At 36.4% G+C, this 15,607-nt stretch overlaps 1 protein-coding gene across 1 annotated transcript in view; it reads right to left on the bottom strand.

Annotated features, from left to right (window-relative positions):
* The window catches only part of LOC102887403, a 30,550-nt gene that overhangs the window by 3,304 nt on the left and 11,639 nt on the right, over positions 1–15,607 (bottom strand). The window contains exons 10-16 of the mRNA XM_025043765.1: positions 13,818–13,920; positions 8,861–9,112; positions 5,144–5,253; positions 4,137–4,310; positions 2,718–2,952; positions 1,721–1,864; positions 649–758 (exon numbers count right to left, since the gene is read on the bottom strand). Coding sequence (XP_024899533.1) covers positions 649–758; positions 1,721–1,864; positions 2,718–2,952; positions 4,137–4,310; positions 5,144–5,253; positions 8,861–9,112; positions 13,818–13,920 — 1,128 coding nt within the window. The remainder of the gene's footprint in view (positions 1–648; positions 759–1,720; positions 1,865–2,717; positions 2,953–4,136; positions 4,311–5,143; positions 5,254–8,860; positions 9,113–13,817; positions 13,921–15,607) is intronic.

The following is a 15,607-nucleotide window of genomic DNA, read 5'->3' on the forward strand; positions in this document are numbered from 1 at the left end:
ATGATAAAATAAAATATATAATGAGATAATGTGGTAAGAACTATGGAGGAAAACAAATTAGGAAGGAGTGGGAAATATGGAATATCCTGAATTGGGGAAGGAATATCATGTCTTCTCTTTTGGACCACTCTACTCAAAGAATGTCTTCTGTATTTCTTTCATTGTTCTGAGATCTTTTTCTTTATTGACCGTATCACTATCTGTAATCAGACATTTGTTTGTTGGCCCACTTGTTTAGTATCCACCATTCACAAAAATGTAGGTCCTAAGTAGCCTTATGTCACATGTCTCACTTACCCCTATGTCAACAGGATAGAAACCATTAGCAAGTAGACCACTTGATATATTTTTATTTAATAAATTAAGCATAAAAATTAATTTAAAATGCTTTCCATTCTTAGAATTTTAAGAACTTATAGCCTATAAAAATACAAGCTTATATTTTATATTATTTTGTTCTGTTTTTATCTCCTGCTATGGCGCATTGACATTTCTTTCTAAAACAAATTTTAAACCCCTGGATAACAGAAACCAGGTACAGCTCTACTTTTGTTTGCCTGACAAAATCTGTCATTGTCACTTCAAAGGATAATAATAATAAAGTCTTACTAAACAAATAAATGATTTAAAAAGGAAAAAGAAGCTTACCTTTCGAAATACTTCTTCTAGGTGACAGCACCAAGAATAGTTTTGAAAGCATGAGATGAGTTGTGCAATGAAGAGAGAACCCTTTGTGATATCTCTCCAGGACACATTATCTATGAAGATAGAGAGTGGTAAGTCTTGGGCTGTGGCCTTAGCTATTTTGTTGTTGTTGTTTACACTTTTGTTTTGTTTGTTTTTAAGCAGAGCTTGGGAATTGACATGTAAAGAGGAAGCACTTATATTTCTACACAAAATCATTTTCCACATAGAGGAAACAAACAAATAAAAAACTATCAGAGGTTGAGCTAAAGGGGCAACTTATCAGAATTGCTAAAGTTTGCATAATGATTGCATTGTATTCCTGGGGCTGACTTTCTATTATGTGCCTTATGTTTATTCACTTGGTTTTGAAAAGAAGCTTGAAAGATAACTGGTATTATCCCATTTTACAAAGGAAAGAATAGAAGCTTAGAAGGATTAAAGAACTGTCCCATGTTCATACAGTAAGCAACAAGAAATGGCCACCTGGTCCAAGGTTGCTTACAAATTCTATAGCATATCGTCTTTCACAATATAGTAAACAAAATAGTTGAACAGAGCCAAAGGAAATTTTTTGAATGGAAGAGGAACATATTTATGGCATAAATTGTGGTGATAGTTTCACAGGTGTATACTCATATCCAAACTCATTATGTTAGATACATTAAATATATAAAGCTTTTTATATGTCAATTATACCTGCATGAAGTGGTTAAAAAGAGACTTTAAACAAAAATTTGCAAATTAGAAACATTCAAATATAAGGCTTCTTAAGATGATTACCTAGAGGTCAAAGACTAAACACTGTCTCTCTGCTATTAGGCCTAAGAAGCCCCATAGAATCATTTTCTACCTGTCGTAAAAGAGAATCCACATTCCTTCCTACTGAAGTATACAATGGCACTACTCTAGCATCACATGGGAAATATGGAGAAAAGGGCTTGAAATTGATCATTTGAGAAAGGTCAGCCAGTCCCAGTCATTCAGAATTGGCCTCAGGCCCACAAATTCTTGTCTGCAACTGAAAGATACATACGTGGGGTGGAGGAGCAGAAAGCAATGAAGTCCTTCTCCACATGTGTCTTGTAAACGGCATCCTCCTCCAGGTTCTCAAGTGACTGCGAATGGCTGTCTGCCAAGGCTGCTGGAGAGTCACTGACCCACAATTCCCCACGATTTGCTGCAGAGACATCGACTTCTCACACACTGTGTGCCTCCCTCAGTATGACTATCTTAGTTGCCAGCTTCATCCTTTTTCAATGTTTATTCTCACCAGTTTCATACACCCGTGCGCAACTCCTCCCCGCACCCCGCACAGACAGCATTTTGCCTCTTTCTAGTGTCTTCAAGCAATGTGCTAATTAATAGTGACAGTATCTTGTCAGTAAATAGTGACAGTATCATAAAACTGGAAGACTCATTTGCTAAGAAGAGCAAAGGAGTTAAAACCTTATTTGCATTATGTTAGAGTAGAGTTACCAGTTTTTAGCTAAGTTATTTCTGCTTTTTCCCCCAAACACTGCTCCAAAAAGCTGAGAAGCAATTGGAAGTCATTAAAAAAAAGAAAAATTTGATTGCGATCCCATGTAACCTCATCTCCCTACTAATTTCATCTTCGATAATGTATGAAAATAAAAAAGGTGCTGCTATTACAGAGTAGCCTCACTTTCAAATGAAATTCTTCAAAAGCCAGAGAATGTCAGAATGTCGTAAAACATTTACAAATAAAGCTGTCATTGAAATGATTTCATTCCAAAGTTGAAATATTTTTGTTTAACATTGATTTAGAGATTCTGCCAATCTCCTTCATCACTTACCTTGGATTAAACTGAATAGGTATTTCTCAGCTGAATTCTCATGATGCACCCCCCGCGCACCCCCCGCACACCCCCGCCAACTGAAGTTTCCTAATAATTCAATTCAGTTTGTTTGCGCCTAATGGGAGCAAAGATTGTTTCCCCTAAAAATAAAACATACATTACAATCCTCAGCAAACACCTGAGGACCTTTGGATTTTCCAACTCAGAACTCACCACCTCTGCAGGCCTGGACGATGATGACCTTTGGTTTGTCCTTTAGACTGAGGCAGTTGCGGTTGTTGAATAACCTGAAGATGGTGTCATATGGGAGCACATCTGGTTTTTCATCACTATGCAAAGTCCCACAGATTCCATCCAGGATGCCATGAGACATGAATACTAAGAATGTGCTGTCTGAAGACTTGTGCTCTGGGCGGGCAGCAAATTCCCGCAGCACTGACTCCATTTCCTGAAAAAGACCATAAAGTCTTACTTTAATAGGACAGGCATTAAACTTAATCTGAACTCCCATTTATCATGAGTAGTATAGGAAACATCGGTAGTGTTCCAATCATGGTGCCTTCACATCATGGTTACTCAATGGTAGTTTTATTTTTCTTTCTATATTGGAACAGTTGGTTCAACTTTCTACTCCCACCAACATTATATAAATTGTTCTCTTGACACTTTTTATATTTGCTTATTGTCACTTTTTATGCTTTTTTCTATTTCTGTCTTTTCCCTCATTACTTAAGGAGAACCTTGTGTCAAAAAGATATCATACAACTTCCCTTCTAAAACCCTTCTCACTGTACTTGGAATACAATAAAACTGACATATATATACCCGCTCCTGCCATCTTTTTTTCTCTTCTAGACTCTAGTCCCACTGGTTTTCCTGTGTTTCTCACGTGCCAGTTTCATATTCAGTTCAGACTTTTCATTAGTAGTCATCTTTCTTGGAATGTATTTTATTCACATCTTTCCAGAGCTGTCTTGTTCCTGGTAGTGCTCTGTCAGCTCCTATATTGTCTCCTAACAGACACTTTTCGACCATTCCATCAAAGCTATTACTCCCCACTTACTACTCTGCTCTTAGGTTTTCTTTGTCCTTTTTCACTCACTTTTAACTTTATTTTCACTCTTACGGAGACACACGGACACATCAAATCTCAGAAATTTTCTGTTTTGCTTTAAATTTGATTGCCCTCCACCAAGTTCACATTTAGGTTCACTACTGAAATCAAGTCAAGCTGGGAACTTCCTGTCTCATTCACAGACCTATTCCCAGTGCCAGGAATAGCCCCTGGGACAAAGTTGGGACTCAGTATTTGCATGATGAGTAGACACCCGCTAAACATTCATTACTTTAGAATTTTCTAGGATTATTGGATCTAAATCCCAATCATCCCACTTTGGAACTAAAAATTGGGTGGGTACATGTGCCAATCACTTTTTGTCTAGTTTTATGGAATCGATATTTGGATAGCAAAAGAAACAGAAGTAAATTTAATGATATGTTTAATACTCTCATTTTATAAACACACAAACACACAAACATGTGGCCTAAAGTTGTTAAAGTATTTGGCTAACATATTAATAGGAGGATATGTGTTGAATCCATACATGTTTTTAGTGGGTGAGGGGCCCTTACCGTGGCTGTGAGTTTCTCTTTCACATCCACACTATAGCCAAGGCCCTCAAGCAGCTCCTTCATCCCTGTAACGTCAAGCTCAGAACCCTTCCTGAGAGGAAGATGATCAAACTCTGTATTGCATATGATGAGAGCCAGACGAGTGCGGTCCTTTCGCTCCTTTATTGGATAGATCTGCAGGAAATAAATACGCAGTGAGTTTGAATTATCCAAATCTCCTTTAAACCTTTCTATACTAATCACTGTTGCTTTGTTAAGATCTCATATAGCAGCCCTCTTCCCTCTTCCATACCAGAAGACACTGCTTCCTTTTTCTTTGTAGTAGATTGAATTGACAATAGGAAGAACTGAGGATTGAAAGTGATTCAGTGTTCAAGAGCCCAGAGTGGGACCCAGAACATATTTGGGATAGTTATATAAGAATCTTGAGGAAACTAGACCAATTCCTACCTTATCCATCTCCTCTCTCTTCTCCACCTAGACAAAGCTTTCTTAGTATTCAAGGTTCAGATCAAATTTTATAAAAATCAGGAGACATTTGCTATTGGCTCCAGCTAAAAATAAATACTTGAAAATTCTTTGCCTTTGGTAACATTATTACTTTGGTACTATTTTAACATGTCAATTTATAATGCATTTCAGGCTTTAATTATATTTTTAAATATGCTTCGCATCTAGGCTTTTGAACTAGCATGCAAACAGATACTACTCAGCCATGTTCTCTTATAAATATTTTGATTCTATAACCTTGGCTAAAAATGTAATAAATTCCAAAAAGATATGAGAACAAATAAATGAACAAAGTGAGATTTTTATCATGGGGTTGAAAGAAAATTGGAATCTGTATGAGGTTACATGATTTTCTCCTTACTCATTTCCTCCTGTAATCTATGAAATCAATTACCTCCCCACCCAACCACTCTATGTTTAGTGCTTTAAAAAATTGTGCATTTAGTGAAAGCAATTGTTTCTCTCTCTTTCCTCATTTCATGTACAGAGCACAGTACCTCTCCAGCCCTTTCTTTACACAGTTTCAGGAACTCTTCATGAGGACAAAGCTTGAGGGTATCTGTAGATTCTGCTGACTCAACAGGTCCCGCCACTATTTTCGAAAGAGCTGCAGGATACATCACATGACATCACATGATATAAATTTTGATATCTGCCTCTGTGACCCAATTTTCACCTGAGAATATCGACAGAGAAGGGAAATTCTGAGAAGATTTTTTAAAACATCTTTTAATGTAGGAATCATAGTTATATCTAACTTCTGGTATGAAGAGATGTATTGTGACTGGGAAAGAAGAGAGAAATCCTTGGTAAGAAAAAGCAGATCCACCTAAAAATGTAATAGTATATTCTGATTATTCTGAAGAAACACTTTGATGATTTGGGGTCAAATTTAGCCTTTTTTTTTTTATGTTTAGCAAAAACAGTTTGAGTTTTGCAATGTTTTTACTCTAGAGTAGTCACTCATCCATGTGTGCTTTCTCCTGTCTCTAAGCAAGAGTATATGAGAAATATAATTGAATCCCATGTACAATTTAAAATTTTCTGATGTGCACATTAGAAAAGTAAAAATAAGTGGACAAAATTAATTTTAATATTTTATTTAACATAATAAATACAAAATATTATTTCACAACTGTTACTAGCCACAATTCAAGCACTTAACAGTCACGTGTGGCTGGTAGCTGTCATATTGGATGGTATAACATTCCTAATCTCCTCCTACTTCACACAACACATAACACACACTTAATAGAATCCTGAACCCTGTGCTATCCAAGTAGTAATTTTTCAACAATCTCAGCCTGAATTCTTAACTTCTTCAGAGGAGATGGGCTTCAGTGATTCTTTACCAAGTTGGAAAGTCAGCCATTCAAAGGAGAAATGCTACCTAGTAACCAGAATGCTGTATCCAGGGCCAAAGGGACAATTTTTTGGTCAGAGATTTTAATATACTCTGGGGGCCCTGTCCTCCAAAGTGCTGAACAACCAGCACTAAATTTTTAGCCCATGTTTTAAAAGATGAGGCGATAACTCCCCCTCGTCAGAGATGTTTGTTTCTGACTCATTCAGCCTGATCCCTAGAGAAATGTAATATGATCTGAAACCAGTCCAACTGGCATCTTTTGACTGAGATTGTGCAAGAGACTGGGAAAGTCCAGAGACCACCCCTGAAGGAGGAAGGAAGAGGAATTCATAAATGGAAATTAGAAGAGAGGTTTATAAAGATCTAATGTAATAAGGCTATTATGAACCAAGATACTCTCTGATTTTATTTAAATAAAAAAAGCAATATTATCCTGTATGAAATTTTCAGTTTTTATATTTTATAGTTTTTTCTATTTTACTAATTTATTTCCATTGGTTTTTACATAATTTTTTTTTTGATAAATGTCTTTCTAAAAAGTTTTCTAAAAACCTAAGTTCTGAAGATGCAGCAAATTATAAGTCTTTAAGGAAACCAAACTTTCTGAACATTTATTTTTAAAGATTAAACAGTGACGCGTGTTCTCCCTTTGCATTCCAGAAGATCTTAGCAATATAAAGACACCCAGGGCCCTGGGATATTCCCTTGTCAAAGCGTGTGTTTCTCATCAAAAGTCTCCTCTGGTTCCAGTTTATTTACATGTTTGCTAAACTCTCGAACTTAAGAAATGCTATCTAATGTCTACGTATAGACAGCGTTTGCAGATAAAATTGGGAATTAGGCAGTATTTCTATCTGAAATCTAGTAGTAAAATTAGCATAAAAAACAAATCCTTTCATTACAACATAATGAATATTGTTGTGCAGCCCGCTGCCCAAAAAGAGTTTCTTTCCATTAGCTTGGCAGTGTAGCAGAAAGAAATGAGAGAATTAGGGGTTTCGATGAAACTTTTAATATCTAAGTTTTATCTGTTAACTAATGTAATACTCAGGACACCCCTTCAACTGATAAAAAAAAAGCAAGGGGCTGGTATGAGATAAGTCAAAACCATCTCCCTTGATGGGTAGGAATTTGAGTACTTATCTCTCTAAGCAATAGTGTTTGGCATATAGCATGTATATATATGAGTTTGCTAATTGAGTTTTTTAAATAAGATAAGCAAATAGCTTGGATTCTTTCTATCCCCCACTTCATTTTCTTAATACTATGCTAGGAACCCTCAGAATTATATCAATGTCCAAAAGGCCTGGCCAGGGCTTTTATGTATTCTGATAGCCCAGCTCATCCAGCTTTCTGGCCTGCTGAGTGAGTGTGCTATAGGTGTCCGGGATCACTTTCGAGGCTCCATCTGTAGATAGAGCCCAGGGAACCACTGAACACATCACTTCACAGGATCTTTACCTGTCTCCTGCCTGCCACAATCTCTCCTGATGCAACAGGTTATCTCAGTTTAGTTGAATGCTCATTGTGATTCCTAGGGTTGCTAAAATTATTTTGAAGCTCCTATTACTTCAATTCTGGTTCCCATTTGTTGAATTATCTCTGATATTTGAAAAAAAAAAATCCTTGTTTTTTTTCCTGTCTCATCCCAGATTTTAGATAACATAATGAACCTGCACAAGGACCAGTATAAATATCAATGAGAACACAGCCTAGGCCACAGTCTTGGACATCTGTCACATGAGCTTTTGCTTCCCGCTGTTGACCCCAGAAAAGGGCTTATTGAAAAAGTGTATTTGTTATAGTGAGGGCTGTAAAATTTATGTTGTCTTTTGTTTATAATTTCTTATTTTTGATAAACTCTAGTATTCAGGGCTGGAATTTCAGGTTAAACACAGCAAATAGAGTCTGTCACTGGTGAACTTGGGCCTGTGGATATTTAGGCTCTAGAAATATTCATAATTCAATGTAGGTCAAAAGTTTTGAAAGGTTTTAATATATTAGATACTTTATAGGTATTCTCCTATTCAAATTTTGTAACTTGCAGAAATGAGTAAGCACTGGAAAGCCCTAAATATGACAAGCCAAATAATTATGACAACTAATATATATTTGCATGTGTGTTCTCCATTTGTCTGTTCATCCTATATTTATTTGTCTGCTTTGTGCCTAGCACTATGCTTAAAACTATTATTGATTGATGAAGAAAACTGCTGTACTCTGGATTAAGTAATTTGGTGGATTATAGTCCCATCTAATGAGATAGAAAGGGGATAGAAGTGGAATAGATTTGATAGAGGAAATCGAATATTTAATTTTAGATATCTTAGTTTTGTGAAGCCAGGGGAATATTTCAGTGGAAATGTTGAATATGCAGCTAGAGCTAAATATATCTAGAGCTCAGAGAAGAGTGCTAGATGAGAGCTAAAATCTTAAGAGTTGTCAGCATATCCTTGCCATTGTGTTTCTAGCCTTATAAAGCTTATGAAATTACTGAAATTGTCCTCATTTCACAGATGCTGAGACTGATGCCTAAGCAGGTTAAGAAAATTGAATGAAGTCAGATAGTGTCCAAAGTGAAAGAACCTAGCTTCAGATATCCCTAACTACAAAGTGTCTATAACTAGCTATTTCCATGAGCAACCTAAACACCAAAGACTCAGCTTCTTAGCTAACTGGAAATCGAATTATGTCTCATGAAAGACAACGGGGCCCTTGAAAGGGCAATGATAGATTTAGTGAAAATGATATTTTAGTAATTTAAGGATGGAGGGCATTATAGAGGACACCAGAGCTAAATTGGTTTTGAAAAATTTGAGATATTCATTGTAAATTATTCCATTCTTACCTTCTGTACTGGTGGAATTTTTATCCGTGTTAAGGAAGGTTTGGACAAGGACTTGACCTGCCTCGTGGCGTTTCTGTCGCACAGAGTCCACCAAGACCCAGGCCTTGTCTGCAGGTTTGGCATCTTGAAATTTTTTCTTTTCAGTTTCCTCCAGTTTCAGAACATTTTTTTCCACCAAGCCATCCAAAAGTCCAGTTAAGATTTCTTTACCGAAAGTTTCCAAAACCTTAAGTGGTTTTTTGTCGTGGTTTTCTTCTGTCAGAAATACAAAGATTCCTTCAACTGTGGGCACAACCTAAAGAGTTTGGTCCTGTCTTTAGAGCGCTCTCCGTGATGTGGAATACTCCTTAAATACTGTCTATTTCATCATTTCCCCAATAAAGTATATACCTCTTTCATTATACCTATGGAGTTCTTTCAGCCCATTAAATTCATACTAGGCTGTGTTTAATGATTCATTGACACTTAAGTTTTTTGTTTGTTTGTTTTTGATAGCTTCTCATCCCCCTTCTATGGCACTGGGCCTAATGTCATCCACTGTTCTCATATTGCTCTTTCTATTTTTCTCCTTCTCATAGTGATGTTGATAATCCACCTGGAATGTATGCCCCAAGGAAAGTCCATGCTTTTGTCTACACTGTAAATTCCTCCTTCTAGAACCATAGGATCTTTTTCCTTTTCTGCAGTTAGTTTCCCTGGTGAAAGCACTATGCTTTTGAATCCACATTTTTGTACCATCTTTGTGCTTAAGAACTTAAATATATGTATATGCTTGCTGAATACATGCATTAATGAATAAATGAATGAATGCACCCAAAGTTTTGTCTCAATCAAGATTCAGAGATGAATATTCTCTGGTGACTAGTCTTTGAATATGGTAGATTAATTTGATACCAGGTTAATTTATTATTGTCCAGGATAACTTGAATTTTTATAGGAGAATATAGACGTCAAAGTAGTAAATCTTTTATTTTAATACCACGGATATCATGTATATATGAGAAGACAGGATATCTCCTCAATTCTCAGTTAATTCTAAGGTAATTTTCCAGTCCATCTAGATATAAAGATAGCCTTGAACACAAAATGACATTTTCAAAAGAAAATGTACCAGGACATCGAACAAGCACTTGGGCCCAAAAACACCAGCATCATTTTCTATGTTATCTTGAATTATTCTTTCAATAAATGTTTATTGGGCAATGATTATGAGAAATGTAGAAATTACAAAACATGAATTAAAAGTTACCTAATAGAATTAATAACAACTAACATTTCTTGCCCACATTATGATTGAAAAAGAAATACATATAGAGCAATGAAAGTCATCATTATCACTATTATTATCATTTACAAGTCTTTGTACTAATACAAATATTAATATGCCATACTCTCATAATAATCCAATGAGATAGTCAACATTTTCCCTATTTTGTGAATAATTTGCCCCAAATCACCCAAATTAGGATTTAAATTCTGTTCTTACAACACAGCTTCAGTAATAACAGTTAATAGTGATTGATCCCACTTTTGCCAAGTGCTATATGTGATTCTTCTCTTTTAAATTTTACCCAAACTCCATGTAACGGGTATATTAATAACAAAAAGCAGACAGACACAGAGAGTTAAGTAATTGACCCAAATCGGATGCATAGTACACAATGTGTATAGTAAGTGGAGAGAAGGGATTCAAACTCAAGGGTTCAGAGCCCCCACTCCTAAATCATCAAACTACATTACATGATACTTGGTGAAGAGTCATAAAGCCTTCTTAGAAGACATAGCAGAAACACTGGGGTGCAATATAGTATACAGATATTAGAAAGGAGAGTTTGACGAACTGCAAACAACGTGCAGGTTAGTGTACAGAGTATTTAGTCTGCCTGAGTTCTGGGTTTCTATTTCATTTATCTTTGCCCTCAACAGGTAGTATCTGTCTACTGAATGAATGGTATGGGGAGGAATATGGTAAACAATACTACCAGAGGCTTGGCCTTAGGTCCTCTTCTCATCTACACATTTTCATGACTTCATGATTAACTTTAAATAATAAATTACCCCCAAATTTATAGATTTAGACTTGATGTGCATACCAAAATTGAGACTCATATATCCATCTCTTCTCTACATTCTACATACTCATTGTACTCATCTTTATAAAGCTGATCTGCTCATTTTTTATTCACCTGCTTTGTTTCCTGTACTAGTAAGTGATATCTAACCACCAAGTACATCAAGCCAGTAAAATACGGTGATAGTGAATCTCTCCTGCCTTCTTAAAAAACTTATTTTCCATCTCACGTCAAACAGTATATTGATTTTTATCTGCTAAATATTTGCGGAATTTGACTACTTCTTTCATTTCTAATCGCTTATTAGTCCATTTCAGGCCGACATCCTTCCTTTTTTAATTAGTTCAAAAACCTTATAAATCTACTCTTTTCCCCTTCTAATATGTTCTTCACAATGAAGCACAATGAGGGTTCCAAAATCTAGATTTGATAATGAAACCTCTAAGCTTAATCTACTCTAGGTCTTCTCATTTATCCTCATCCTCTGCTATTTTAGCCACCTACTCTTACATTTTAAGCACTCTGCCCTTCTTTCATTTCTAGAAAGCCCTTACATAATGATCTCTATGTAGTTAGTCTCCCACCCCTACATTTCTCCCTGTTTCCCCACTGCTCCTTTTAGCCTTTAAATCTCAGATTAGATGTCGCTTTCTTCCGGAAATCTTTCCCTGATGCTTGCAGACTAGATAATTGAGTCGGAGGTATATGCTCCCAGGACACCTTGTTTCTCTTTAGGCTAGCAAATTTTTTTCTTGTAGTTGTTAATTAGTTAACAATAGCCAACCAAACTCAGTTATTTATATTTATTGGGCCACTTTATTTTTGTCTAGTGCCTTTCAGTTTCTCAAATCTGTTATTTAATGATGCCCTGATTTCAATCCAATAACCAGTGAGGCCATCCTGCCTGGCCAAAGTGGTGGCCATGAGTGTCGATTAATTTACTACTCCCCAGCCAAATGCTCTATTAGTGTCATGAAGAAGACAAGAAAATAATCAATCCTTGCATTTTAGGAACTTAAATTAAATGTTATGTGAGACATAAACCCTGGAAAGAATTATATCACAGAGAGAATCAAAGAAGTAAAGAAACATGAAAGCAAGGAAGTATGAGTGGGGTAAATACAGTAAATACAATTATTTTGTGAGGCTGAGGTCATGTTTTAGAGGGATTTATAGAAACTATTTTGAAAGGTGGGAATGAGTAAGTTCAGACATTTTTTAAAAGGCAACAGGGAGCCACTGCATGTTCCTGAATGAGAAAATTACATTAATAAATAGCTAGAATGTGAGAACTGATACTTTTTTCCTAATGATTCTAATTTGCAAACAAACTTATGACAGGCCAACTCTATAAGAATTATCCGTAGATTTTTCAAAGATTGCAAATGCCTACAGGCTATTTAAGATTGAGCAATTCAGGCTGATTCCTTCTGGGCTGGAGCTTCAACCACTCCTATTCCCCTTCGCGTTCCCCATCCCCCAGCTCTCCGAGGTCGGGTACCAGCGTGTTTGTTATCTGAGCAAGGGAGCCATCAGTGCGTTATGCTCCCGGAACAGGCATGGTGCTCTCTCGTGGAGCGTAGCAGGAGGTAAGGCGATGGATCAAGTGAATGCGCTGTGCCAGCTACTGGTGAAAGCGGTGATAGTCATGAAAGACTCAAGCTCAACGCAGCACTATTGGCTGAAAGCCTCAAGGTATCTGGGTTCTGGCACCCTGAGCCCGCCTCCTTCCTCTCCCCCAGCTACCCCAGAGCAGCTCATTGGTTAAAGTGTACAGCTGAAACTTGTTGGATTTCGTTAACTAATGCTGCCATAAAATTAATTAATTAATTAGAAATATATTTAAAAATAAAAGTAATAAATTTAAGCTAAATAGAATTTTTAAAAAAGAAAGGTGGATGTTTAAAGAATTGAGTGTGTAATAGATTTTGAAGAAGTCTTTATATAAAGAAATCTGTAAAAAGAAAAAAAGAACAATTCAGGGTCAGGATAATCTGAATAATCTGAATTTTGAAAAATGACTTCAGATTATTCAGATCTGTTGTAAAGTTTAGAAACCACTGATCTTAAACCTCTTCTCTTTCAAATGAGGAAAATAAAGTCCAAATAGTGATATGACATGTGCGTACTAGCTATATAAATAGCTAATGACTCCATCTCTTAAGCTTTTTCAAGTTTCTGTGTGTAAAAAACATGACCTGAAAGTAGTATGCAGGGCGAATTGGAGGGTTAAATCCTGGAGAGCGGGAGACCAGTTAAAGAATTCTGGAAAACAATACAGAGTTTCCTTAAGAAAGTAAAAATAAAACTACCAAAAATTCAGCAAAAACAAAACAAAAAAACTGTAATAGTAATCTAAGAAAAAACTGCTGCAGTAGTTAACACCAGGACTGGAGAGAAAGAGGGAAAAAAATAGAGTCACCTTAAAAAGACCAAGAGTGTACTTCAATAGAGGGGATGTCAAAGGGGGCAGGAGGAATTAAAAGGCTCACATATGATTCTGGGAACAAGGTTCATGATCCAGATGACTAATTTGAAACTAAGAGGAAGCTGAGAAGATTTCAGAGTGCATTTAGAAACTTTGAGAGTTGTCTCACACACAAATAACATACTCTATTTGTCTTTACCCTTCTTTCTTTACCAGAAGCTGACAGAAAGGAATGAACTTTTCCTGGGTCTAAGGTATCTAGAAACCATACTTTCCTTCAGCCCCTCTTAGGCAGTATCCTTTGATTCAAGTTACAGAGCTAATAAGGGGAAGAATTCAGCTTGCACACTATTGGCCTGTTTCCCTTTTATGATTTCTGCTTGTCACAGAGCAATGAATAAAATGTTTCCTAAGACCCAAGCCCCTGACCCCTAGTCAGAAAAGGACCCTTACTCACCAGCCATTTGGAAACAGCCTTTGTCCCTTCCTGCTGCCTTGAAGAGAGCCACAGTCCTGAAAATGAAAGTTACTGGCCATTTCCTTTTTGTAGGAGGCGGGGACATTTAGTCACAGTTTAGGAAACTGCTGCTTAGAACTTCTGAGTCCACTGTTGTGAAATTCCCAGTAGTCGACAAATGAAGTTCTCAGTTTTTTGAGAAGAGATTTGTCATCCTTTGGGGGGAAAAAACGTGGAAATGCTCTAAATATTGTCCTTTTGGTTGACACCTCTGACTGTTTTTTCCCTCATTTTCCTTCTCTCACTTCACTGCCTCCATGCCTCCTTCTCTCTGTCCTTCTCCTTCTGATTTCTCAGTATTTCTCCTCTGCTCACCTAAAAATCATGAAGGAGTTAAAAGTAACAGGTCTCCTTTTATTTCTGTACTGGTATCAATCCTCTACCTGTTTCCCTGTCATTTTAATCTTTTATGGAAGTTCTGAAAAAATCCTCATCTTCACTCCCCTCATGCTTTTTTAACTGCCTAACCCTGCCTTCACATTGCATTTTTTTGGAGGGCAACTTCTCACTTTCCTTTTCGATATTCTCTGAATAATGAGTGATCACAGAAACAGTCTCAGGGTATGACAGAACAAATGTAAGATAGTACAAAAGAGATATGTCCAGAAGAACAGTTAACAGGAAAAAAAAAAGACTGATATGTTCAACTTTGAAGGTCTTCAAAAGGTCAGAAATTTGCCTTCACTTCTAATGGTTTAGGATTAGAAAGGGTTCATACTTACAAGTGAAAAGGGAGTACTTTCATTTTTTTTTTAATTCTAACATAGCTGAGTGGAGAATTTCACCCCAAACTCATTACCACTGTACCACACAGAGACATTACTTTGTATACAACACATTTGAGTGCTTATTCATGGGGTGTCATGTATTGTCAGCTAATTGTTTTGTGTTGGTTGACTATCTTGTTTTCTTAATAAAACTATAAAACGCTAGTTGCCTGGAGTCAAATTAAAATTACTTTGTATTCCTCAAATACCTTAAGGAAGTTTAGTAATATGTAATTTCTAGCCAAAGTTTTGTTAGAAGTAAACTCTGGGGTTTTAGATAAATCACTTATCACACTGTTTGCCTTCTCTTTATCTCTCCTGCTGAGCTTCAAATTCTTTGAAGACAGGTACCTACTGTGATTTGCATCTATAGCTCTAAAGCAGAAAGCCCGGCAAATGGTCTCTAGAAACAAACAATGTTTATATTAGGCAGTTCAGCTCTCATGGATCAAGTCTTCAGGCTAAACCCATTACTAACTCCAAATTCCACTCCCTGTCTTCTCAAAGTAGAAAAACACACACAACAACCTTTCATTTTTATTTCAGATTTATTGGAATGTTTAAGGAAACATCTGCTTCCTGAAGACGTGATTCAAAAAACATGTACAAAATGACAGAACTGGTTTCCTACAGGAAAAAGAAATAAAACAAACATAAAAAAAGAGTTCTGCTAAAAAAAAAAAAAAAAAGTTAAAAAAAATCACTCCATTTATGGGGACATACATACTCATAAAAAGGAAGAGGTCATGCTATGTCTAAGTATTGCCTTGGTGAGTGAAAGAGAGGAACATATAAAATGAAACTTTCATCATCTATGACTATATCTCAATCTATATCAGTTGACCTTGAGGAAGGGCCATCTAACTCTACTGAACTTTAAGAGAAAAGCAATGTGCTCTGCCTTAAACCAGCGGAAAGTCTTCCTTTTAGTACCCCATTTATTATACTAGACATTGAGAATTT

This window comes from Pteropus alecto, unplaced genomic scaffold (genome assembly GCF_000325575.1).
Source record: "Pteropus alecto unplaced genomic scaffold, ASM32557v1 scaffold12, whole genome shotgun sequence".
Lineage (NCBI taxonomy): Eukaryota > Metazoa > Chordata > Mammalia > Chiroptera > Pteropodidae > Pteropus > Pteropus alecto.